The sequence below is a fragment of the Parambassis ranga genome, chromosome 5 (genome assembly GCF_900634625.1).
Source record: "Parambassis ranga chromosome 5, fParRan2.1, whole genome shotgun sequence".
NCBI lineage: Eukaryota > Metazoa > Chordata > Actinopteri > Ambassidae > Parambassis > Parambassis ranga.
In genome coordinates this window covers 22,142,640-22,169,519 of record NC_041026.1, presented here as the reverse complement: position 1 = coordinate 22,169,519, position 26,880 = coordinate 22,142,640, and the positions used below count along the sequence as shown (strand labels likewise).

General features: G+C 41.9%; 1 protein-coding gene across 30 annotated transcripts; it reads right to left on the bottom strand.

Annotated features, from left to right (window-relative positions):
* Window positions 1-5: 5 nt before the first annotated feature.
* On the bottom strand, window positions 6-26,880 carry cast (calpastatin). Of its 30 annotated transcripts, XM_028405445.1 has the most exons (37): window positions 26,663-26,878; window positions 25,402-25,488; window positions 12,923-12,991; window positions 11,590-11,718; window positions 11,278-11,358; window positions 10,421-10,534; window positions 9,971-10,015; window positions 9,786-9,887; window positions 9,600-9,680; window positions 9,038-9,076; window positions 8,227-8,313; window positions 8,021-8,092; window positions 7,811-7,939; window positions 7,692-7,699; window positions 7,526-7,658; window positions 7,286-7,390; window positions 7,085-7,201; window positions 6,889-7,002; window positions 6,721-6,801; window positions 6,406-6,471; window positions 6,214-6,318; window positions 5,969-6,085; window positions 5,744-5,857; window positions 5,522-5,623; window positions 5,245-5,346; window positions 5,061-5,165; window positions 4,734-4,850; window positions 4,518-4,631; window positions 4,332-4,439; window positions 4,126-4,230; window positions 3,946-4,038; window positions 3,091-3,135; window positions 2,830-2,967; window positions 2,500-2,586; window positions 1,841-1,870; window positions 1,472-1,578; window positions 6-1,384 (listed from the first exon to the last, which is right to left on the bottom strand). In XM_028405445.1, exons 1-36 carry the CDS (start codon window positions 26,717-26,719, stop codon window positions 1,480-1,482), a joined length of 3,297 nt encoding a protein of 1,098 aa, XP_028261246.1. In that variant the 5' UTR covers window positions 26,720-26,878; the 3' UTR covers window positions 6-1,384; window positions 1,472-1,479. The 30 variants fall into 30 exon arrangements, with proteins under 30 accessions (XP_028261246.1, XP_028261241.1, XP_028261240.1 ...); XM_028405440.1 differs by having other exon boundaries at window positions 2,830-2,964; window positions 7,526-7,699; window positions 26,663-26,880; XM_028405439.1 differs by having other exon boundaries at window positions 7,526-7,699; window positions 26,663-26,877.

Genomic DNA, 26,880 nt, shown 5'->3' with positions numbered 1-26,880 from the left:
GTGGCTCCTGGCTGCAGTGAGTTGTATTTGTCTTTATTAGTTTATTTCTGTTTTCTTCAACACATCAACCCACTCGCTTTTATCCCCATCAGTCATTCAGGGCCTTGGCACAAATGTATAAAGTTGGAGCGAAAGTTTTGTTGAAGCACCCCCTTCTTGAGTCAAAAGGAAGTGGGCTGCTACAACTGTATGCATAGTGAAAAACCACAAAGTCAGGAGCAGAGAAAAATGCTTTCAGAGGAGTTTTTGTTCCTGCTCGGTTCGATACACTTCCCTTTCACCGTTTAGAAGACAGTGTTCATATAATAGTTCACGTTAGCTTTCATTTCTCTATTCAGGCACAAATCACATAATCCGACTACATGAGTCTAATTTCTTTAAATGTAGTTATTTTTCCCCACAACTAAAACAGGTCTTAAACATTTTGACTCACACCCACACAACACCTGACAATTAAAAAAAAAAAAGTAAATGTGTGGAAATGGGAGCAACTATTGTCTTTACAGTTAAAAGCTATAGCCCTTGATACATTTTACAGTGTTGCCTTACACAGAGCAAACATCTATATCTTACAGTATACAAACAATGGAAGTTTACAAAGCTTGTAAACACCTCAGTGTGTTAAGTGCACTTCTGAACGCCATTTTTTTTTTACCAAATACACATTAAAGATTCTTTTCTACAGAAAGAGGCAAGAGGCAAATGCAATAAACAACAGGAGCTCATACGGATTTCAGCAGAACACCTCCTGCAGATCTTCTACATATGTAATAATGTAAACTATGTCCAAAACATAAGCAAATACGCTGTACACTAGTGTTATCTGACCACAACAGGATAGCAAACTTTTTGGCTTTTTGTGTGTCTGTGTGTGTGTGTGCATTAAGATTGCACAAACATCCTGATACAATATACCCACACATATATGTCACACACAATCTGACAGTCACCTCCGCTCAAAGCAAGCAACATCACACTCACAAACCCGCTCTGGTGTCATCTTAGTGTATCAGTGGAAGAATAGTAATTGTAGGCTGACATGTAGGACTCTCAGCTTGAAATAAAAAGTGTCTTAAACTTTGTTTTCCCACAGTTTCCTTCTTTCTCTCTGTGTCTGTTCAGCTTTCATTCTTGACACCTTGTTTTAAATACCATTTTCTCCAAAAACAGAAACCAAAAGCTTCATATCTTTGGATGTAAAACCTATCGAGCAAGGCTGTGCGCACAGATATGTATCAGTGTGTGTGTGTGTGTGTGTGTGTAGGTCTGTTTCTCATTCAGTATACATTCTCAACAAGTTATAAAAATAGAAATATTATCTAAAGAGCACAAAGAGCAGCTCCCTCGCTGATGCATCCCCGCCCCCTAAGGATCGAATCACAACCTGTGACACATGAAGCATTCAGTGGTCAGTGTTTAGTGCCACGTTATATCAAGTAAAATGATGCAGAGTGATGAGAATACAACTTACCTTGTGACCTAGCTCTTGCCTCCCTGCTTTGTAGATGTTGGTACGACATCGGTGCTTAGCTGAGCGGATAGTGCGTCAGAGGCAGGTGGCTCCTCTGCGTGGTGTTTCTGAAGCATAAAGTGTGAATGAGTGTAGTAAGGCACAAACACAGGAAGCAGGACCTCTGCATGCACAAATTATTTGGACTGAAGACATGGACAGAGGCAAAGCAGAGAGGCTAGAGTTCATCACATGCTGCTGTGTGTAGAAACCGGAAGCTTGTGTTTTTTTTTGTTTTTGGACATCAGCTGATTTTTAGGCAAACAGTTTTCAAATGTCAATTATAACACGTCTAGCTTAATTTAGGTCTTCATGCAGCACTTTGCTTACTTTAGATCTTGACTTTGACTTGCTCTTGCCCTGTAACAAAGTTCACACCTGGGTTAGGCTCAACAGCTTCACGCTGCTCTGTGAGGTAGTGAACACTGACTGATAACTGCTAACGAGCAGCCTACTGGAGGAGGGCCATGTAACAGTGACACTAAGGGGTGTGTTCAGACTTGGCAGGTTTAAAATGTATTAAAAACTTCAAACCTGGTATGAGTCAGATGTTTCATGCAACAGTGTATACTGTTTCTTATATATTCTAGCAGTGTGTGCATGGTTAATATGACCATATTGTATGTGCCATTAGTAGTGTATTAGGCTACATATAGAAGAATACATCCTAATAGGGTGCTTTGAGACCATTTCTGATTGTAAAATGCGCTACATAAATAAAACTGAATTGAACTGAATTAATAGCTTGTGTTGTGGCCTTTGGTTCAGTGTGAACAGTATGTGAACATGGAAGTTTCATTTTCTGATTTGGTCCAGGCCAACCTACAAGTGTACCCTAAGAGTGTTCATACCTATGAGCTGCCATTTGTAGGCAGCATTAGATGACAAGCACTGACAAAAGTTTTACATTTGGACTTCTCTTGCTATATTATGAGTAATTTCCTCTGATGGAGCATCAGTCTATCCTGATCTCAAACAGATCGTCATACCTTTGGTTTGTCTGTTTTAGATTTGAACTCTGGGACGTCTGGGAGCAGGGTGTCAGACAGGGAGTCCAGAGTGGGGCCAGCCATCGGCTAGGAGGGAATAAAAAATAAATAAATGACAGATTTATATACTTTATATACTATACTTAAGCATTAGTTTAAGAGAATGTCTCAGTGCTGAGATGGTGGACTTAAAATGATTAACTAACCAATTAACCAGCAATCCACAGTGGAAATTACCGGTAGACACTATTAGCCACATATTGCTTTCCTTTTCTTTTGTCAGATTTTTGTGTGTTTTACAGAGAGGAAAAGAGAGGAGGACATTTATACTTTGAGGGGCTCTGAGTCCAGCACAGGAAGTTCCAGCTTTGTTGTGTTTGCAGATGATGTGACTGGTGCAGGAGGCACAGGAGCAGCAGAGAAGTCACTGGACAGCAGGTCCAAAGCTCCTTTGTCATCCAAAGACTTCTGCAGGACAAACAGGGAATGAGCATCATGTTGTGTCCATGAGCATTCTATGTATGTATATCACTTTATTTCTCTATCATATGCTTTATTGTTATTTATATATATATATATATATATACATACCTCCTTGGGTAATTTGGCTGGTTTTTCCTTTGTATCTTTCATTTTCTTTAAAATCAAATGAACACAAATTAGATACAAAATAAGGCATTAATAAGGAGTACATAATAAATAAACATTCAAACAAGCACCCTAGACAGTTAAAAGAAAGTTTTTAATTTTTAGCGGTCGTTTTGTGATTATTGTGGTGCAACTAAGCTAATAATTATTCTATTAATCTTCTATTAATAAAATGTGATTTCCACTTCATCCCATTCCTGACAGCAAAATTGATGTGGCCTAAATCTGGCCTACATCCATTGCTCTTATCTGGCCCACTTATGGCATGGAATGATGGCACTCAAGTGATCCACATCGGTTTTCCACATCTGTTTTCCACATCTGGGCCACAAGCAGGCCAGACCACATCTCAACCAAAAATGAACTAAATAAACTACAACTACCATTTCATTTGTATTCTGGTCCTAATCTGGTCCACGCCTAGCATACCATGTGGAATGATTGCACCCGAGTGGTCCACTTCTGTTTCCCAAATGTAGGTCAGACCATCGCTGGTCTCAGCCACACGAATGAGCCAAAAACACCAGTACTGGGCCACATTTGAACTGGGCCACATTTGGTTGGTTTGGTTTAGATGAAGAGGAAACTGTACACTGTGCCACCTTATTACCAAAACTGACCTGCATTTAGTATATGTGATGTTTGAACCACACTCTTTATGGGTTACATAAAGAGTGTGTAATCTGCACTGTGTTTTCTGGGTGGGTCACATCCAGAAAACACAGTATAAACACATCTTAGCCAAAAGAGGCCCACATTCAATTCAGACATTTTGAGCCGGATGAGTTATCAGTTTACCTTGAGGTCTTTCTCAGTGGGTCGAAACTCTGGGGGTAGTGTGTCATCTCTCTCTCCCATCTTAATCAACCTCTCTTCAACAATCTTTTTCTCCTGCAACAGTGGAACATATCAAGACAGTTAAAGCCACATGCAGACTGTCTCGTTCTAAGTGTACTGAAATTGCATATTAAAGGCTACCTTGACTTCGTCTTTGGTAGGACCTGGGGCAGGCTTTGGGGTGGGGGTGATATCCTTCAAAGTGTCTGACAGAGCATCTAAGGCACCGTCAGCCTCTGGTAGCAGCTAAAATCACGAACCAGGAAGATAATGATCAAGATGAAACTGCAGGATTAATTACAGCCTGTCTGGAACAGAGAAGGCAGATTTGCACTCTTCGTCTTTACCTGCGGGTCACTTCCTGTGGGAACACAAGGTGCAGACTTCACTGCCGGAGCAGCAGTGGAGGCCACAAAGTCACCTGCCAAGGCATCCAGAGCAGAACCTGCAGAGGGCTGAGGGAGTGACAGGATGAAATGTACAGAATCTTTCTCAACATGATTATTATTAGGAATACATCCACAAATCTGTACCTTTGCAGAAGGAGCTGACGGGGTGACGAAGGGAGCCTGGACAGCAGGAGCTGATGAGGAGGTCAGGAAGTCTCCAGACAAAATGTCCAGGGCTTCACCAGTATTCAAGGTGGGCTACAGGTGGAGGTAAGGAAATAAAGTTTTCACCTTCTGAAGATGGAATCTGGGTAAGATCTTTTGATCTTTCATGTCATTAAGCATTTGTCCAGGCCTCACCTCAGGCTTTGGAGTAGGGATCTTTTTCATATCCTCCTTTTTAAACCTGTAGTCTGGATGAATTGTGTCGTCCCTTTCTCCTACACGCACACCTTTCTCCTTCTCATGCTTACCTTCCTGCACAAGGGGGAAAAGTAAAAAAAAACATTAATTCAACATCAACATCAACATTAATATTGTCATGTGAATATTCGGGTTGACAAATACACACAAAAGTGCACCTGGGAGATTACTGCATGTTTATATGCATACTGGTTTCGGTCTTGTACACCATTGCACAAAAAGCAACTAAATGTATGTGTCCATGTGTTTTTGTGTGCCCCATACCGAGACGATGTCTTTAGGTTGGAGTTTGGGGGATTTTGGTTTTGGGGCGTCTGCTGGCAGTGTGTCGCCTAGAGCACTGAGAGCATCTAGAGACATATCCCCACCCTGAGGAGAGGACAGGATGGGACGTTATAGGCTTCATTAAAGAGAAACAATCATTTATATATAAAAAACAAATCTTCACAGGAACCTTTTCAGTCTTAGGTTTTGCAGGTTGTTTTGCAGGTTGTGGTTTTATGGCTGTGTCAACTGCGTCCTTGGGTTGCTCCAAGGGACCAACAGTTTTCTGTAGAAACAGGAAGATGTAGTGTGGGACATGAAGACAAATATGCTTCAAATGAACACACATTAGCATAAGGCTTCTCAAACAGTCAAACTGAGAAGTGCAGGTGGTCTAAATGCTGATAAATGTGTTGATTCTTTACAATTAAAATCAAATACCGTCACACACAGATCTATACCTGTGGAGGCTTCTTGGCAGGAGGGGGGACTGGTGCCTGAACTCCAGAAGCTTTAGATGAAGATACAAAACCTTCCAGAGCTGATGCATCCTTTACCTTTGTCTGGAGAACAAAGAAGCAACATTTTGTGTTCAAGACAATTAGATGACAAAGAAGAAGCTATCAGACAGAAAAACTGCAGCAATAAAGATGTCAACATGCGTGTGGATTAAAACCATGTACCTGTGCAGGAGGAGCTGAGGGGGGGACAACAGGAGCCTGGACAGCAGGAGCTGATGAGGAGGTCAGGAAGTCTCCAGACAAAATGTCCAGAGCTTCACCAGTATTCATGGTGGGCTGCAGAATGACACGCATGCAGAAGATGTATTACAGATATTTCTACAATCATATATGTTAAATAAAATTGGTTATAATTTAAAAACATCTCAAACCCATTTCCAGTCTCACCTCAGGTTTAGGAGCAGGCATCTTTTTGAGGTCTTCCTTTTTAAACCTGTGGTCTGGAGGAAGTGTGTCCTCCCTCTCTCCTACACGCACACCTTTCTCCTTCTTCACTTGGCCTTCCTAAAATAAAATGAAACAGGACAAAACTGAGGTGCAGTCCAATGAGAAACACAAATTAACCTGCTATCCAACTATCTTAACAAAAAACAAACAGGCAACCAGAAGCTACAGGCTAATGAGAGTCTTACTGAGACGATGTCTTTAGGTTGGAGTTTGGGGGGTTCAGGTTTTGGTGTGTCTACTGGCAGTGTGTCACCAAGAGCACTGAGAGCATCCAGAGACATAGGGTCACCCTGAGGAGAGGACAGAAGACAGTGCTCTATTGATCTATAATAGATTTATAGCATTGAAATAAAATGTCTGTTCCATGTGTATCTCACCAGATCAGCCTTGGGTTTCTTATCATGACACATAGCCACCTCAGGAGCTGCAGAGGACTTCACCTTCTGTACCAAACAACACAGATTAAACTTTATACTAATATACTGAAAGAAAAGTGGCTGTACAGTGACCTTATCATCTTCTTATGTAAATGCATGTTGACCTTTTACTAAGCTCAAAAGTACAAAAAAAGCCCAAATGGCGCTCATTGTACAGTCACTGTCAAACATAGACATCCACAGGTCAATGAGAAAGTGAAGCTCATATAGCTGTAAAAATCAGTAAAAGCAGTGTGTATCCCTGCTGTAGTGTACCGGTGCAGTAGAAGAAGAAAGTCCAGCCTCTAGAGAGAAGTCGTCAATACCCTTCTCCTTCTTGGCACCAGGTGGAGCTTTCTGCAACAACCAAGACCTATAAATAAACCTGTTCTATTGTGCTCATATCATATTATTCTTCTGTCTCCTGTCAGATCCACAGCCTACCTGTGCTTGAGCTGCTGAGGGGGTGATGACAGAAGCCTGGACTGCTGGAGCAGCTGAGGAGGTTGTGAAGTCTCCAGACAAAATGTCCAAAGCGTCACCAGTACTCAAGCCAGGCTGAAGGAGGAGGTGAGAAATCATTCACTGAATATATTTCACGTATCTAAGAGTAAAGACCCTACTTGTTGAACCATCTCACCTCCGGTTTAGGAGCAGGCAGCTTTTTGAGCTCTTCCTTGTTAAACCTGTAGTCTGGAGGAAGTGTGTCATCCCTCTCTCCCACACGCACACCTTTCTTCTCCTTGACTTTGCCTTCCTATAAAAATGAGAGAACAAAGTGAGGTGTTTAGCACAAAACTGGCATCATAATTATTCTAACTGATGTGTTTTGTGGCCTTACTGAGACAATATCCTTAGGTTTGAGTTTGGGGGATTCAGGTTTTGGTGCATCTGCTGGCAGCGTGTCACCAAGAGCACTGAGAGCATCCAGAGACATAGGGTCACCCTGAGGAGAAAACAGGAATTTATGATACAACTTAAGGATATTTGATTAGATAAGATAAGATAGGACTTTATTGATCCCTGGAGGGAAGTTAAATTGTCACAGCTGTGCAAGATAGTGTTTCCACATCTGTCTCACCAAGTCAGTTTTGGGCTTTGTGTCTGCTTTGGTATCCAGTCCAGCCTTCAGAGAGAAATCTGCAGTTTTATCCACCCTAGCTTTTTTATCAGCAGGTGGAGCAGGGGGAGCAGGGCACACAGCCACAGGAGGAGCAGGAGGAGCAGGACACACAGCCACAGGAGGAACTGTCTTCTACAACAACCAACAGAGACAACACTCAGCAGATCCATACATGAACAGTCACAGATACAATTAAAACTGTTTCTGTGAAATCTAAGAGATCTGAACAGGGCAGTGGGGTACCGTGGGAGGAGCAGAGGGAGGTCCAGCCTTCAGAGAGGAATCAGCAGTTTTCTCCATCTTGGCTTTTTTATCAGCAGGAGGAGCAGGACATACAGCCACAGGAGGAACTGCTGCAGGGGTTTCAGCTTTCTGTAACAGGGAAGACATAAGACGATCTAACTCTTACCTTCCACAGACAAATGCTGCTAAAGGTAGATGGACAAATACTACCTTTACAGGAGGCGGTGCAAAATTAGCAGGGCCCGCAGATGAGGCACTGACACTCTCGACATGCCCCTTTTTCTATGTTTGAAAAAAAAGACTTTAAGAAAAATATACCTTCAAGTGTCCAATTAGCAGACATGCCAAACTGTCTTTTCAACAGGGACATGTCAGGAGGACTAGCAGCTAAGTGCCACATGCTCAAAGACTCTGACCTCTTGCATCATGGGAGCAGCTGGAACAGTGGATGTCATGAATCCTGCTGAAAGAGAATCCAGGGCCTCGTCTGTGCTCAGTGGTTTCTGAGATGAAAAGCAGAGCAGGTGTCACAAAAAGATAACAACAAAATCTAGATCCACATCTTAATTTAGAAAGAATACTTTCCATAACAGCTAAATGATCCTCCACTAGAGGGCAGCACTAGCCAAATTAAAAGCAAACAAAAGGGCTAATACTAACTAATACAAACCAGACTGCCTGTACCAACTGTGGAGAAAAAGTACAGACACACCCTTCAAATTCCGACCAACAACAATCTCTTCAAAGTTACAGCTGACACATAAATTTAGACAAAATATGACAAACAAAAAAAGAACCACTCTAAAACAAGAGAAAGTATCTGATGGGAGTGATAACAGAGAACAAAAAGAAGCATCATCGTGGATGACGAAGAGGGAGTTAGCTATGATGTAAATGTGGATGTGCTGATGATGAGTAAACAATGACTGACAGGTTGTAAGGGTGAATGTGAAAGGTTGCAACAGATGTATCAATGGGTACATTATGCACCTATGAGGTCATGCATTTACTGTGCGGATTTGGGTTTGGTCTGACAAGAGCAGACGAGCTAAAACAGAGAAGGTGGGTCCTGTTTGCTGAGACAACACCCACAAGTGTAATGCAACATTCCCCACTCTAGAGGAACCAGCAGATCATAAAAGTGGAAATCTTGTGTAATGTACTGGCCTAGACACGTTGGAATAAAGAGTATATGTGCACTTTATCAAAGGTTAAAGCTGTACTTACAGGGACGTCCTTGGGTTTAACATCTGCAGGAGCAGGACCCTAGAAAACATGAGGGGAATTTACAGGGTTACATAAGTTAACAGCTTAGAGTTTTGTTTTGCAGTTCACTTTCACGCCTGCTCCTCCTTCCTGTGCTTCGTCTGATTTAATCAGTGCCTTATCTGTTGTCAATTATCTTTCTGTTCTGTACTCTAGAGGTCTTCGGGTCTTCCACATTTCCAGAGCAAAGGCATGTGAAGTTTTGCCTAAAGTGGTCCTTTCTCAACTGTGAAAACATTTTTTTAAATTCCCTAAATTGCTATAATTTGCATTTAAATCTGGAACTATCTGAGCAGGGAATTATTGCATCATAGATTATAAATGATATCTTTTTCTGTTTAAGTCCAAAAATTCATTAAAATTCTTTATCACATCACAGGCCTGACCCTGTTGGCAGTTTACATATGGAACTACTTAACATAAGAACTGGTCCCTGTCAAATCAGCCGACCGGGAGGTCTGTCAATAACACACACACATACATGCATACATGCATACAAATAAAGGATAAGGAGCAAACTGACCATGTCTTTAGATCTGTAGCCTGGAGGCAGAGTGTCCTCTCTTTCTCCACACTTCTGACCCTTCACTGGCGTGATGCCATGCTGTGAGACATGCATCACACAAACACATCACATCCATGCATCCCAGTGCCATCCCACCCTGTTCAAACAGCTTCAATGCGTGTACACTGTGCTGCTGTGCTGTACCTCTTTGACTTCTGGCCCCGTGTACACAGGCTGTGTGGGTGCGACAGATTCAGCTGACGGCAGCATGCTACCCAGGGCATCAAATGGATCCCCTGCAGGTGTCTGCACATGCAACACAACTCAGCAAACCGGAGCAAGCAACATGCTTTTCAAAGCAGATGTGTATCATTTCAGTAAGTCTTTACCTTTGTGGCTCCTTTAACTCCTGAAGAAGGAACCTCCACCTGCACCTGCAGCACAGATCCACAGTCAGAGCATGGACGTATGTATTAATATGAAGCACCCATTTCTTATTGAAGGAGAATCATTAATAAAATAATGTTTTTTGCAAAGCCGACATGAATGGTTTGACTGATTCTTTGACAATTTAAACACCAACATAAACCCCAGCAGATCCAGAAAGCCTCTTCAGCATATTCACTCTGAACCAAGAGCACCATGAGAACATACCAATGTTCTACAGATATTCAAAGGGTTGAAGCGAGGCAACTGGACTTGTAGAGTTTTCTTGAAGGGGTGCCTTCAACCTCACTTCAACCCTTGGAATGAAAATGACCTGGATGGATCTTCATCAACATGTTGTACAGATAACTCAGAGGACAGCCTCCACCACGTTTGATAACATGTTCATCTACCTTTGTTTGTGCTGGTTTAGCTTCTTCTTTCTTCCCCTGCACAGACACAGCTGATGATTTACCAGGATCAACTTTAGACACATCAGCTTTGACTGTTGTGGCAGCAGTGGCGCTCTAAAATACAACCAATTTGTATCTATTAAAGGCCAAGTACAATTTTGGGTCAGCTTTATATGCATGCATGCTGTGATATACCCACAAGAACACATGAAAGACAACAAAGTGAGCAGAAGAAGTATGACCAGTGTTCATTCATGTTGTGTCAGCAGGTGTTGTGCAATGAAACTTGTACGAGCAGACAAATGAACCAACAGAAAGCCTCTACTCTTCGTATTTTTTTTTATCTCACCACCACAGTGTACACGAAGAGCAAATACAACAAGAAGGTGCATGCAGAGAACAGAGCTGCAGAGTGAAGATAGCTCTTTCTGCCTGCAAAAAAGGGCGTCAAAGTAGAGCAGAATTGCCTTAACAAAACCTGAAATGAAGGCGAGGCGAGCAAGCCTTGATAGCTACTCCTCAGGGGAGTTATGGAGGAATGGAAGAGTGAGAGTAGCCTGTAGCTCTCCAGTAAACCATGGCTGCATCTTTAGATTTGGTCACAGCAGTGGCTGCTGCTGTTCCAGCAGTAGGAGAAGGAACTGCAGACACACGCAGCCAAAGATGAATCAACAACACAAGGGTGGAGGATTGACAGCAGCTCCAAAGCCAGATAAACCGTTCAGAAAATGCTGGTGCCTTTTCATGTTTTGACCCAAGAAATACAGTTGCAGCATTTACTGTGAAGGACCTGGAATCCTACAGTTCACATCAGGGAAAAGCACCACCTGGCACTCTGACCATGATGATCTCATTACCTTTGGCATCTCACTGGGACCGCCGCTCGCCCTTGATGGTGACATGTCAATAACAGTAGCACCGGCCAGTGCAGTGTTAGTCTACAACCAAAGGAGCATGTGTTTAAAGAAAGTTCAGCTCCACAGAGCATTCATCCCCAAGCATGATGAGGTGAGAGCACAGCAAGGTGCTTTAGCAAGATGAGGAAGAAGCCTGTGAAGAAGAGATGCCTCATGGCGAGAACAAACTGTGGGTGACCAGAAGTAGAAAACAGTGACTCAGCAGCCAAAAGCACAACTCCACTTGTATTCAGACACCCAGAGACCGTCTACCTCTGGTTTGGCTTTAGGTGCCTGTTTCTCTGCTGTTCCAACTGGAGCAGTGCCTCCTCCTGTGGCTCCTCCTGTTGCTGTGGTAACCACCCCAGGCTTTGTAGCCATGGCGGCTCCTGATGATTCTTTCTGCAACGCACCATGTGTGAAAAAGTTTATCATCTACCCTAACTACACCACTCTGGATGCTTCATACAGGCCTCAACTGTTCACCATTTTATGACCTAATTAAACGTTAAAGGGCCAGTCCACCAATTTCACATCTGTCGGGTCTGTATTTAGGAGAGCAGCTTTGAATTGGAGCCTTGAAAACAAAACAAAGATGTACGACATCCTGCTTTTTGTTTTGTATGTTTATGTATGTAATATGTTTTACTAAAAAATGACATCTACAAAAAAATATGACATCACAGCCTCTTTTGCCTCTGACGTGTATTTCTGGCATTGTCTTAAACCATTAAATACACTGTAGCATGTTTTTCTATTGCTCAGAGTGCCCACATGCACATGAAACCTGAGCAGCTGTGACCCATACTGTGGCAACCAATAGAAATGAAGAGGACCAACAAGGTCAGCTGCTAAACAAGAGTCATTTATAGCTGGAGGTTAAAGACTGAGTAATATATGCTCAGCCTATATAAAAACCGCTAATTGTTACTATTTAAAATAATTTTGCACATATTTTCTACCAACAGCCACCTCTAAACACCCCAACAAATCCTACAGGATCTCTACAAACCAGGTCGCAAAATACACAATCTCTACGTCCAGCTGTTGAAGGACAAGTGAAAACATTTCAGGCCAGCAACTCTGCTTTGTGATGACAAGTAAACAATGATCCCTGTGTCCACTATATTCTGCCCACTATAACAATGTTCATAATAACTGTTATATTTTACGGATTCTAAAGGGTTGCATTTTTTCTGCATCATCATCCTTGGCTCTGAGACTGGAGGGGTTAAAAATGTGCAAAAATGTATAAAAAAAGGTTTACATTCTGTTTTTATTTTCTTATTCTATTCTATTTAACACATACAGACAGCAACCCATTGTTTCAGAGTGACTTTAATGGGTTAAAATGGGTGTTAGCTTCCTTCAGATTGTATTGAAGGAAAAGGAACATTTTCTTTTCGCTGTGTTACTGAGCTAAGCCTATTCCTTCAGTCTTCTTAAAGAGGTTGTTGCGATAAAAACAGCACAGTTTGGAACAGGAAAGGAAGTGAGTACACAGGTCTGATTAAGGAGGGCTCCGAGGTCAGCTAGACAGAGTAAGCTGCCAAATGAGGGAGAGGGAAGGAAAAGAAGAGGTTAAATAACATTAGAGAGGAATTACCTCAAACTGTGCAGGCTTCACAGTAGAGACCTGAGCTGCCGGTTTGGGTGTGGCCTGGCTGGGCTGCGACTGCACAGAGGAAGACATGAACAGAGGGAGTCATCGTAATTATTTAAAGAGCCACACGCAGAAACATCTGAATTTCACAAGAGTTTGTGGAAAACAAAATATTCCAGAGAAAGAGTCACAATATGCTCACAAACACACCCATCATACTGCAAACAAGAGGTATTGATACAAGAGCAAATGCTGTGACAGCAGAGTGTTGTTTTTGAATGTAAATGATGACATACCTAAATGGCAGAAGTGCATGATATATTCATCACAAATCGCATGCAAACGTGTGTTTGTGTCTCGAGGCACTGACGGTGAATGTAATCTACACAGTTAAGATAATTCACATTCTTCTATAGAGAAACACAGACAGGTGCTGCAGCTATTTTTCACTTTGAAACACACTGTAGGAGGCAGTTACATCTGTTATACTGCATTTCCTCACGCAACTCTTATTCAGTCTCACTACTACTGTGATCCTTATCGTAGATTTCCTATTGATAAGACACAACATAAGATGTATGTCAGCTTGCAGTAAATGATTACTTTTATAGCTTTTTCAAAATTCTCCCAAATCAGCAGCGTTTTCTGTGACTGGAACGTACGTTGTATACTTGAGAAATGTTGACAACACCAGTCATTCCTTTGACCACTGTTGTTAGCATGCTGTCTGTCTCTGCAGGAAAACTGCTGTGGAATGTGACCAGATCAGCCAGACCAGACAGAGCTCAGCCAGGGGTAAAAATGTTCAGTCCACAGGTTAAAAGGTTGTTCCTCTCCACCTCTTTGTGATAACCATCTTACAGGTAAAATCGTAGCATTACTAGGGAATTGCTATAGCAGCAGTATTTTCTTTGACCATATGGACATGCAGAGTCAGTCTCATCTTAAAGCCACCTACAACAACCCTCTATGTTAAAGCTACAGTAAGAGAGTTTTGTCAACCCTATTCGAAAGTGAGGGTTTACAGAATACTCTTATGGGTCACAAAAAGTGACACACAGACTGCCCATGCTCAGCAGGGAGCATACAGCTAAGCTGACCCAGTGGGTTTTAACTACAAAACCCACTGGGCTACATTCATTTAATCAAAAATCCTACACGGTAACCTGTGTCTGCAATAGAATTTTATTTATCTGCTCTCCACTGTAAGGAATGGAAACACTAATTTTAGTTTTAAAGAAGTACACCAACAGTGTGTAAAATGTCTGCTTTGTGTATGCAGCCGTTTGGTATTTTGGAGGTGTGTGTTGGTCTCCAGGTGGAGCACAGCCCAGCCCAATTCTTTCATATGGTAAGAATAAAGAGCCTCCACCTCACTGGGTCGGATTAGTTTCATATCAAGCCCTGTGTATTGTCCAGAGCTTTGCCATTCAGCCAGACCTAACCCAGCCTGTTCGTGAACATTACTCTGTTTTTGTTCATTAGAATAACAAGTATAAGTCACCTGGACACACACACACACTGGATGTCAACCACAACACACGTTTCAGTACGCACCTGCCTTGCTAATGTCTAATGACACACACACATAAACACACACACAAAAACCTGTCGACCAATTATCATTATGGTGTAAGCATGTGTATGCCTCTGGGTGAGTTAACCTGTCAACCCAGCTGTGCAACACTTACAACTGGGCTGGCAGGATGGAGGTGAAGCCAGAAGTGAGAAAGAGAGAGAGAGTGAGAGAAAGAGAGTTGAACGACAGACACAGTGAGACACAGTGCATACAGTGAATTGCATAATTCATTTGCAATCTGGGACCTGTCTTTCATTTAGAGATGATTGCATCTCAGCACAGTTATTGCCTCACATGATGGTGTTACATTTAACACAAATTAGGTCACAACCACCTCAGTGAATCTAGTAAACATGCAGATCACAAACAGCAAACCGTGCAACTACAATGATGCCATCAATGAAAATCACACTCAAACAAATCTAAATAATCTGTCTGTGAACATTGGCCTTATCTCTCCAATATCATTGCACTTTTACTGACTGACTGTTAGGGGTGTCAACATTATGTTTGGACAGAGGATATGGAGGAAGTGGCACAGAGAGGAAGTGAGGTCATAAGCAGTCACAGGGGAACTCATGCTGCTTCTGTTACTGCTGTAAATACAGTGTTACCAAGTGACTATAAAAAAAACAACAAACAGACTCTGAAATGTGAGGCATGCTAGTCCTGCATGATTTGGCACCTTGACAGAAAAAATCCCCTAAAATTATCACCAGACTGAACTGTACCAAAGAACAAGATCTTTAACCCTAAAAACAACATGTCTTTATAAATAAACATATCACACCTCGCTGAACAAATGAATGCAGTGCAAAGACACATGCATTATCCTGAAGCTCTCTATGACTCTCTACACCTCCATGTGTATTTGCATTTACTCTAGAAGAGATGTCATACTATTTTGATATCATGCTTCGAACACAACTGACAGTAAAAGCACAGATGACCTGCCCTGAGTTATTTACTTTAGATAAGAATAGTTAACAATGAACTACAAATGCTTCATTCTGCACAGAGGTTTGTTGTGTCTCCTGATGTAGGCCTCTCACCTGGGAGACACCCAAACTGTTTTCTGTCTTCTGAGAATCCAAACTGCTGCATTCCTACATTCTGTTTGTTTCCTGTACAGCAGCTGCTAACAGACAGTAGAACATCCACAGAAAACACACACTACACTCTGCATGTGTTGCACATGACAGTACTATTGGAGGCCACCTTACTATATCTATATCACTATATTTGTTTTTGTAATAAAAAACTGTGGCATGCAGTGTATCCATCTATAGTAAAAGTGGCTCCGAAACCAGCACAAAATGCTCCAAAGACTACAACTCTGCTGGAGTACTCAGGTTGGTCCCTGAAAGAGCTTCCTGAGGTAAGACATAACAACACAGTTAGCACACCAGTTACTTATCAGTAAGAAGTGAGAAACAACACTGACTGGTGATGCTGATAACAAGAAACCGATATCCACACCACGGCCATCCTTGGAGAGCTGCAGTAGGCACACTGGAGGCCAAAATAGAAACAGGCCTTTAGACCTGAGGTGTTTCTCTCACATGACAGCACAGCAGAGGAGTGTGTAGTGGTGTCACAGGGTCACAGAAACTGGTCCACGACCACAGAAAAGAGTCTAAGTGCTGCAGGTTCGTGGTTTGATTTCTGTCCTGTATAAATGTGTATGATATCAACTCACGACACTGAAACTTCACTTTGCATTATGTGAAGAAACAATGCAGTTAGTAGGCTATATCCAAGCTTTACCCAACGACTGTGATTAAAGCTTGGCCTTATAAAAACTGATGACTAATGCTGCGCCCCACCCGATAGACCACAAACATGTGAATATGGCTGGAAAAGGCTCCTCAGCTAGCTGCTGCTTTAAAATAGCACTGGAGCCTTGTCTAAATGATCTGTACTGATGAAAGTGGATCATCATGGCTCAGTATAAGTAAGTATAAAAGATGCACAGATAAAGATAGATCGAAACTGATGCTGTAGAGAAGATTCAAGAGCAAACGGCTTGATAAACTGTCAGTGAAAACCAGACGAGGACAGTTTTACAGCATATTTTTGGAACCTAACATTCACTTTAATGGTAGAGTTACTGATGACAAACAGAACGTCCAGAATCCCTTGAGTGTTTACTGTTTATTTGGTCACCATTTTGTTGTTTCCTTGGCAACAGCTGCACTTAGAGTCCATAAAAGTAACAGCTACAGAAAAAAACCTTTGCCAACTTTCCACAATTTGACACGTGAGCGGCAGCAAACTTAATCGCCACTACATGCGGGGTAGCTGCTAAACCTGCCAAACGTCTGATCTGAAGAACTGTGCTGCCATACCACAGCTGTCATTTTGAGAGGGATCAGTCAAACAGGAAGCTTTTCCACCGAGACATCTACAAAAGAGCAAATATAAAAAGAATCCACATACATACCATAGGTCTGACTGAGTGTGTGTCCTCTATATGTACTCCTGTATGTACAGTCAAGATGCTCTCTGCAGGCTACTTCACTTTAGAACTCTGATTTGCAAGCTCTCTGTATGTCAAACACACACACGCATGTCCACACTCATACATGTAAACACACACAGACACACGCCTAGTGGAGGAAAAACTAGCCACTCCACCTCCTCTTAGTCGACATGGCAGGCTCAGGCTCCACCTCCACCTCCTCCTCCTCCTCTATGGGGCAGCAGAGCAGGCTAGACATACACAGCAGCCCCACCCACTGCTAGCTGCCTGCCACGAGAAATACTAAAACCAGGCTGAAGGGCTGGGTCAGGGAGGGCTTCATGAGGAGGGATGTTGTAGTTTGATAACAGAAATGATGGCCGACATCAAGTAGGAAGAGTTTAAGTGGATAAAAATCTGTAGCAGACGTAGGTTTGCTGCAACAGTGTTTCTTGGCAAAGCCTGGGTGTGTCAGTGTGATAGACTCACTGCTCAGGAATCTGGACTGCACTCTGCCACTCGAACAACAAAGACAGAGTGTGCATGTGCAAAGAACAGAAGAGAGGGGAGAGGGTGGAACACATCACATGCAGTCGACACCACTCCCAATAACAGCATTTCTTCATTTAGGGAAACAATAAAGTGAAAAGAAGAAAACATAAAGGAGCGTGATCATCACATGCTCACTGGGGTCATCACACATCTTCAAAGTAGACCCTGGACAAAGGAATGAACAGGAAACAGTTTCCTGACTGCAGCCAGCAGTTGTGTAAGAATTTCAGGAAAACATGGAACTTTTCCCCCTTTCTCACACACACACACACACACATACACTAGCTGCTCAAATAGATTCAGAGAAGTCCTTTTCAAGCTCTGCACACTGAAATAAGTCAAACATGTTAGGAGGGTTTTGGCCAGCAGCGCCCCCGTGTGTTTGAAAGCTCTCATAGCACTTAGAAGAAAATGAAAGGACATCTGTGCTCATGTGTGTCATCGGAAACTGCAGTTGTCTGTCAGCCTATGTATCGGCCTGTTGTTTTAAGCTCAAGGCTGGCCTATGTGTGTCCTGATTGTTGAAGGTCTCTGCACTGCAGTGAAGTATTGCTGTGGTGTCAATGTTTAACTACATAAACTCAGGCACACTTTTTCTTGTAATATTCACAACCAAATACATTCTGACTGCTTCATCAGAGACACTTTTGTTCTTCTTGGAATCCTCGGACATGAACATGAAGCTTCCTGCTCAAAGCCAAAGTTAGCTGATGATAAGGAAATAAGGTTATCACTGTGAATGAAAGTGCTCAGGAATGAGCGTGTAGACATTTCTCAGTGTTCCTCAAGAGCAATGATTTACCTTGTGTCTGATCCGCTCTGAACTCAATAGTCTGAAAAATATCTGTAAAAGAACAAGCAGGCCGACCTCTGACCTCAGCTTTGTTGTGCTGTCTCTGCTCTGGTGTCTCCCTGGAGGAAATGTCTGTGTCTTTTTTGAGACCTTTCAAAATAAATCTTATCTAACAGCTTTGTCCCCAGAAACTCGTCCGTCTTTGATTCTGTGAGTGTTTATGTGAGTGTGGGACAGAATGTGTGCCTGAAAAACAACATGCTTATACTGCATCCAAGTGCCTTGCCTAGTAACTCCTGGTAACACTTATCTTTGTTGACAGCTAGTGAGCTACAGCAGACCCTCCCATTCAGACCATCCACCATCCACCAACCACCACCACCGTGAAGAAGGAAACAGGGAGGTCTCAAAGTTTGGTCCTGTTTCTAGGAGTTCACAGGAAATCTTGGTGGGAGTCTGCACAGTATCACATTTCTAAACAAGGCCTTTTGTGAAAGACTGTTTTATATTTCAACTGGCAAGAGATCAAAATCAAAACAAACAGAGAAAGTGAACTGACAGAAGAAAATGTTCTAGAGGTTATAAAAGAGATTATGAATGGTGGCAGCCATGAGGAATCTGTGCACCCCGTGTGAACCTGGTAGAAAATGAAACAGCATTGTTGTGCTGACTGTGCAGAAACACCCAGGATTAATGCAGAGAAGAGGAGGAAGGTGGTGAAAAACTACCACAGATGTGTCACCAAGCATGGCAGCTCAGTATTTTAGCCTCTTTTAGCTCATTGTTTTGGTTTTACTGTAGGGCTAATTTGTATCTCTAATTCAGATGCACAGTACTTCTCAACTTTTCAAAATGTAATGTCATTGCAAATGATTGCGACAGATCTATTTGGTGGCGTTACAGTTCAATGGTCTCCACTAATGTTTCTCTGTTTTACATTAATTAAGAGGAAAGTGGTACAATTGTACAGTATTTATTATCTCTACCAGCTAGTGCTCTGGCAGAATAATAACCGTGCAGTGCAGACACACAAGTGCACATGTTTATAGCACGACAATAAAGGCTTTGTATATATTTGATGCAGAAGTACAAATAAACTTTTAATGCTCTCATCGGCAGTCTCTCCGGCAGTAGCAGCTTATTTTTATTCCACAAATTAGCCCTTAAAAGCAGACCACAAGCTCAAAAAGACACTAAATATATTACGTACTGAAGTTTTTTTTCCCTTATAAGTTCTTAGAGCCAGATTCCACTATTTGACAATCTAAGCAGCCACACAATCCATGTGTCCATCTCTTTGTAATAAACTCTCTGATGACTCGCTCTGTGTTACCTGCTCATCACCAGATAACAGGCAGTTACATGATCAACAAACACAGACCTTTTTATAGGCAGCAAAATGGACTTTAGTCCGGGTTATGCTGTTTCTAGAATAACATGTTGCTCAGTTTCGAGGATACAATAAGCTATAGCGTAACATTTAAAACATGCTTGTTGTGGAGGTCATGAGGTCCGCTGGCAAGATCAATCATAGGAGACCTAAGATCCTGTTACAGACTCAGATGGGGGTTTGTTAGCATCTTCTCTATTTAGATTTACCTGTTCATCAGGTCATTAGTCACTGCTCTCTCCTTTACACTCACTTCACTTGCACCGCAGTGGTCTGCCTGTATAAGTATGGACCACCACGCTTCCCTCTGAGATCATCTTTATGTTGAAAAAAAAATCTGAATTCCATAAAACAAGACAAACATAAAAAGTTATATGCAGTTTTGTATGGTAGATATGGTGGCTGATATATTCTCTATCTGGTTCCAGCATGTGCATCACTCTATCTATTGATGTCCTTTGCTCTGTTGGATGTCCACGTACCATGTCTAAATTTAGCTCTGCACATTACCCCTCTGGTTTGTTGACCCACATATGCTCACTAATATGTCATCAGCTTTAGCTTACTACTTTCACATTTTTATGAAGAGCAATACCAAGAATATCAATCATCACATTACAGTTTCTTGAGAGGCCACTGGGTATTTCATTACTTCTCCTTCCTCTTCGGGACAAACATCATCTGGCTACAAGTGTGAGGGTTTTCTCAAACATGGCAGATGTAAGCAGACAGCAGGACTTATGTGTGGAACAACATCTCTCAGGTAAACCCAGAGGCTTGGAATGTGTGCTGTTATCTAACTGACATGACAATAGCTTATGAGCAACATTTGGCTCATCAAAGTGACAGCAGCGTGTGAAATCTGACCACAGCTCTCAATGAGCACTGCCAAATAACACCCAGCCTACCGACGGAATAAACAGCAATGTTTAATCACACATTTGACAGGAAATGTCTGTGTAAGGTCACACATGCACAGTGTCCTCTTACACTCTAGGCAAACACCGCCTTTGGACGGTGTTCCACATGCTAAATCATGTTATCAATGACTCTCTGTCTTAATTTAAATTTAATATTCAGTTGTAGAGTTGTTGCACTGTTGCAATCAAACCGCAGTCAGTGATCAATGAGTTTAGTATCCAGACACCATGTGACATGATGTCAGTAAACTGCACATGACACAGGCTTCAACTCCACGATCAAAACAGAAAGAGGGGAATTCAAGTCCCCTTATTTGTTATGTCCTGACAGTGGAAATGTGCATGAGCCTCACATCAGACTGACTTCAGCAAATGAGTCTGCAGTACTGGGAATAAAAATTTCATTTCAACTGAACTGAAAGACAATAAACTGCTGATTAATCAATAACACTAATGTAACCATGGTGAAAACATGTTATTTTTTACATTTTTTACATATGAGGACATGTGCATGATGCAATATGAAGGGTCCCTTCCTATTAATGGTGTCACACTATGCTAATAAACGACAAGTGGTGTGTTAAAAAAACTGTAAACATGAACATCACTATGCTCCTCCTACTATGCTATGCTCCTCCTCCGGCTCTTTTCTTGGTCTACACCAGTTCCTGAAGGAAATATTAGGCTGTTTTATCTATAACATACTTCTTAAAGTTCTCCAGCTAATCTCCATGTTTGTCTGTTCGCTGTTATTGTGTGGTAATGATAGCGTTTTCACTAAAACTACTGCTTTCTGCAGCCAAAAACAACACTGTGAGAATTGTGAGGCTGAAATGTTCTGTAAAGCAGAGAGGTGTACATTTATCACTACAAGCAGAAAAATAAGTTTTACTTTTACTAGTGTTTAATGATGTATAAAACACTGGATTTGCAGTAATGCTGTGTGTGTGTAATGCATTTACACATTTCACACGTCAGGAGCAATTTGTCCACTCAGAACTTAATGGATGTGTCTGTTTGACAGGAAGGAAGTGTCATGCGTGCCAGTCATTTGTCATTTTTAGACTTTGTTGTAATGCTTATACATATGTGGGCAAGACATATTTCCCTAGTGACCATTTCCGGTCGATTGAAAGATAATGATGTTTGTGAGTTTGAGGGGGGAGGTGGACTGCTGCGGCACAGTTATTAGAAATGTCTGCATGCAGTCCTCCACCTCCTCTTCTTCTTAGACATTAACCTTTGACACATAAAGTGACTCGGCACAGCCCTGATAAGAAAAACACTGATATTAGGCAATGTCCAATGTGGACCTGTCTCATAGAAACCATGCAATCACATTCTCTACCAGACATGTGAAAATGCAGGATCAGGATCAGGATTCTGAGCCTGCAGGATATGATCTATTGTAAGTTCAATGTTAAATTATGCAAAGAAAAAAGAGAGAATGCGTAAGCTTATTCCAGGTACACACCCTTTCAGATTGCTACATCTGTTGATTATGAAAGGAGAATGCTATTTGGGTTGAGACAGACAAATCAGTCCCTTCTTGTGTGTTGTATACTCTGAGACCTCTTCCTAACAACCATTATTTGTATACATTTTCCCCTATAGTTTAAAGGCTGTGTTTAGCAGCTGGTAGCAAACACTGAAACTTTTGTTCCAACCTCAGTTTAATATCTCACTGCTGCAAAACACACACTGAAAAAGCAGTAGCTGACCGAGTGGGAGCCTCACACATTCCAGCACAGAGAGAGAGAGAGAGAGAGCTTTGCCTTGGATTAGAGCCAAGACAGTTTTCCTCCTTATGTGTGTTTCCCATATAAGTCCTTTGTCAAACACCAAGTACCAACTAGACGGCAAAAACAACAAACAAAACGACTGCAAATTCAGGCTTACGTTAACAAAAAAACACACATGGATACTTTTGGATTAGTTACTCAGCACATACTGGCACAAGCATGTACACACACATTTTGCACACACCTGCTCCTCCACAGCCACATCCTGCAGGGCCGGGGCATCCCGTGGACCTCGGATCCAACTCAATATCTGGCCCATGTTGGCTTAATGTGCCTCCCGAGTGTGTGTGCGTATGTGCTCGTATGTCTCTCAGCCTCTGCCTGCTCTGTCAGCTTGCTGCATGTTTCCAGCAGGCAGGGAAGGGACCAGGAGAGGGAGGGACTGAAGAGGGGGGTGTGGTCAGGGAGCAGAGCTGGGTTAGGATCAGATGTGGAAGTCACAAGGGGCCGGGCTGTAACTCTCTGGGCTATAAAGAGAAGCAAACTGACCATGGGCTGACACCCACCTGATGAAGGGCCACATCTGAGCTGCTTCACAGGGAAACAGATACCGCTTCAACACACACACACACAAACACACACACACATCACAGAGCACACAGCATACCAAAAAAGTGAACTAATAATTCTCTACAAGCCCAGCTCTGTGATACAAAACAGAGCTTGAACACACACAGATATGTACACACTAGATGGAGCAACTACTCTGACTGCCTAATTAATATGAAAACAAAAGAAGGATAAAAACCCGAAGTGATATGGACATGTGTGGCTGAGCCAAAGAAAACTTCTCTGAGGGAACAGAGGACTATTTCATCATAAAGCTAAACAAACAGGAATGTGGGGAGTGTTTTATGAACAATTGACTAATAAACTTTCTGTTGCTCAGGGCATGGGTGTTGGCTTTCTGAACCTTCACCTGTGCAGTACCTTTTAATTATAATGGACGTTTTACTTAATTTGTACAACATATTAAACTAAATGCAAGAAACAGAAGAAAACACATTCTAATATGAAACAGCTCAGAGTGAGAGAAAATACAACTATATCTGAAATGCTACAACTGCTCTTCATGTCACTTACAGGCAAAAAGAGTGCAAAGTGCAAACAGCAGCCGTATCTCTAAACTCACCTCAGTATGAGGTGTTGGGTGTGGTGTGCACAGTACTACCTTTCAGTGCGTCACTGTGATGGAGTCAGTCTGACAGCTGAACCTTCCACTTAGTGATTGTTTTGTAGCACACCCTACCCAAATATGATAATAATGCACTACTGGTGATATGAAACACCTGTTTCTGCTGCACCCTGGCTTAATGGCCACTAGGTGACATATTTTAACATCTGACAGATGAATTTGACTCAATATGCAATGAACAGCCATAGATCTGCCCAAAAATACAATCCAATGTTCAAAACTCACAGAAGCTCACAAACTGTGTGGAAGTGTTAGCAGTCCAGAGCAGTAGCTTGTAAACAGCTGTAATTTGGGAATTTTTGTTGACTGAAAAGAGTAGTAGAAAAGGAAACAGATTACAAAGGCCTGACTCCATGCCTCCTGGGCCCCTTTCTTCCTCACCTACTTCCACCCTTTTCTGACCCATGTGCACTTTCTTTGCAATTTTAGAAGTTGTGCACGGGTGGAGTAAGTCTTAGGAGTAGTCAAAATGTCCCTCAAACACAATGAACATTGTCTCAAGTTTATGTAAGGGGAAGGCTGCAGAGCAGCAAACTTTGAACACCTCTGCATATCCACTGAATCAGTCACTGTGTTCACCTAGTAATGGTATGAAGTCCTTCTTTCTCTTTTTTCCCCACCCCACAGAGACAAAGCATTTTAGTGTCATGATGTAATGTACATATAGGATTTTTGCAAGTGTTCATGCTTGCACACATACCGACTACCGACAGACACACCTTTGGTAATGTGACATGCCAACTGACCGAGCCTGTAAAACTAGCTGGTGCACCATGGGAAAAAACCATATATGTCTTGTACAGTTCCCTGCTGGTATCTGTGGTGTGTTGTTTTTATCAAATACGTTTTTTTATATTGTTTCACTGGTACTGAAATGATCTGAAGAGAAAGCAACGTTATGAGTGAGGACGTTCCATATGCTGTCACATGTTTGTGTAACAGTGTATGGACAGGACTGTGTACAGTAACTGGACTCCCCCACTAAACATCTTTATATTTAGACCCCTGTCACAACCATGTCCACACACTTATCTACAGACTCTGATCACGCACTGCATCACCTACACAGAGCCATGTTCCCATACACAATGTGTCCAATGTGGCTCCTTTGCATTTGTACTGGCATCGCTACAAGCTATGTTTAAAGGGGAATATACAGCAGCCAACATAAATTCAAATAAATGTGTGGCTTGTATATACCTGACTGTATTATTGCTCACTGAGATATCATATAGATTTGGCATCAAGATCATTTAAATAAAAAAAGGAGCTTTTTAATCCAATAAACTACTTTTAGCATGTTAGTATAACTTAGTTTAATACATGTAAAAATGTAAACATTAGTGCCATGTTTGGTTCCTTGCTTGTAAATATATATATATATATATATATATATCAGTGACTGTATCTGATTTAAAACAATCCAGATTTGTTTGGAGTGCAGGTCTTTGCTGCTTCTTAACAAAATGAGCACAAACAATGCTTTCAAGCAGTAGTTCTACAGTCAAGCAGCTCTCACCTAAAGTGTCAACATTTATCTGAGAGTTAAATCAGCAGAGGGAGACAAAACAAACACATTATTTTAATCTACACTGCAGTCTGCTGTTCTTTCACCTCAGACATTATCTGGAAGATTTTTATCCAAAAATCTCACATAGAATGAAACATTGTAACATTGTACCAGATAATCTAGATTGAACAGTGTTGCCGAAGTGAAAATAAAATACATGGATCTTTTAAAATAATGCATATAACCCGACTGAGACATGAGGATCAGATGAAGCCAGTACCTTGCCATAGTAGGACGCAGCAGGGGGATAGTAGGGTGAAGACTTGTTATTATGATGTGCTTCAAGATAGGGAACAGATCCTCCTTGCTACAAACACACACACACACACATCAGTTTGTTATTGCAAGTACAAAGGGTTTGTGGGTGAGTGCAGTTTTGGGATTACATTCTACATTCAAGTTCTGAACAGGATGTGGTGATTTCTCCCTATTGTGTTAGGGAATTATTCACGTACTATGAAAAGCAGACATGCTCAGGTCAAACACACGGTTGTGTTCTGTAATCTGCAGTTGTGTAAACTGTGTTAAGCTTAATTCCAATTCTGTTTGTAACATGATACAATACACTACAGCTGGGACTCATTCAAAGTTAAAGTCAGAGTCCTTGAGTAGATTGCTGTTTAAACAGTCGCACACCCTCATGTATAAATACAGCGTGTGACAAAATATAGACAAAGCCTCTCCAATAAATGATATCAACTCGGAGCTTATCTTGTGCAGTCGATGCCAACTTTTAAAGACCATGCAGCAAGGCTGCTTCACTTTAGTGTTAGGTATTAAAGTGTATTGCCTGAGGGTCATACATGCAAAAATACAGCGAGAGAGAGAGAGAGAGAGAGAGAGAGAGAGAGGGTGTTGAAAAGAAATAGTACTCACAAGACTCATCCAGTATGCAGCGTAAGCCATGAGGGATCAGGAGGTGAAAACACTGGCCTGAAGTAAAGGTTCAACCCTGCACTGACACTCTCCCAGCTTTCTCATGCCTTCTTCAGTGTGCCACTCCCCACCACACAGCAGACTACCATCACACACACACACACACAGTCTGCACCTCTGACTCAATAGGTGAGTGAGAATCCACTCTTCTCCAGTGGGATGACTCGCTCTGCTTCACCCGTAGCCTGCATACACCCACCCACATCACACACACAGATACACACTCATTGTTGATCATATTTCTGTAATTGCTTCCTCGCGCACTGCAGTTTGATTAGATGCTTCTCTGCATGACATCACAAGTGGAGATAAATATCTCTTTAAGAGCCACCACATGAAACATATTTCTGATACTGGCGTATTGATTAACAATGGAGAAGAGCAATCGAAACAACTCTGTGAAGCTGATGTGAAGGACAGTCAGTAAATAAAATTCAGTGCAGCCGTCCTGACGTATTCGCTACGACTTGCTTACTTTGATCTTAGATCAACTTAGATCTTCTGTTATTGTTTTCATACTTGAACCAGAAAACAGAAAGACCCACCTCCTTTGCCTCCTTGGTGTGTTTATGGTGACCATGGCTTCTCCTCTTATGTGGCATCTTTAAAATCTTCACAGATAAACTTTTTAAGTTCTTCTTCGTGCCCACAGTCCTCCTTTAGAAAACAGAATTTGCAGACTGATGACTGTTCCCTTGGATTAAATTAAGGTGCCCCTCCTGCTATGTAAACTGGATGACTGAGCGAGCTCGGCATAACCCAA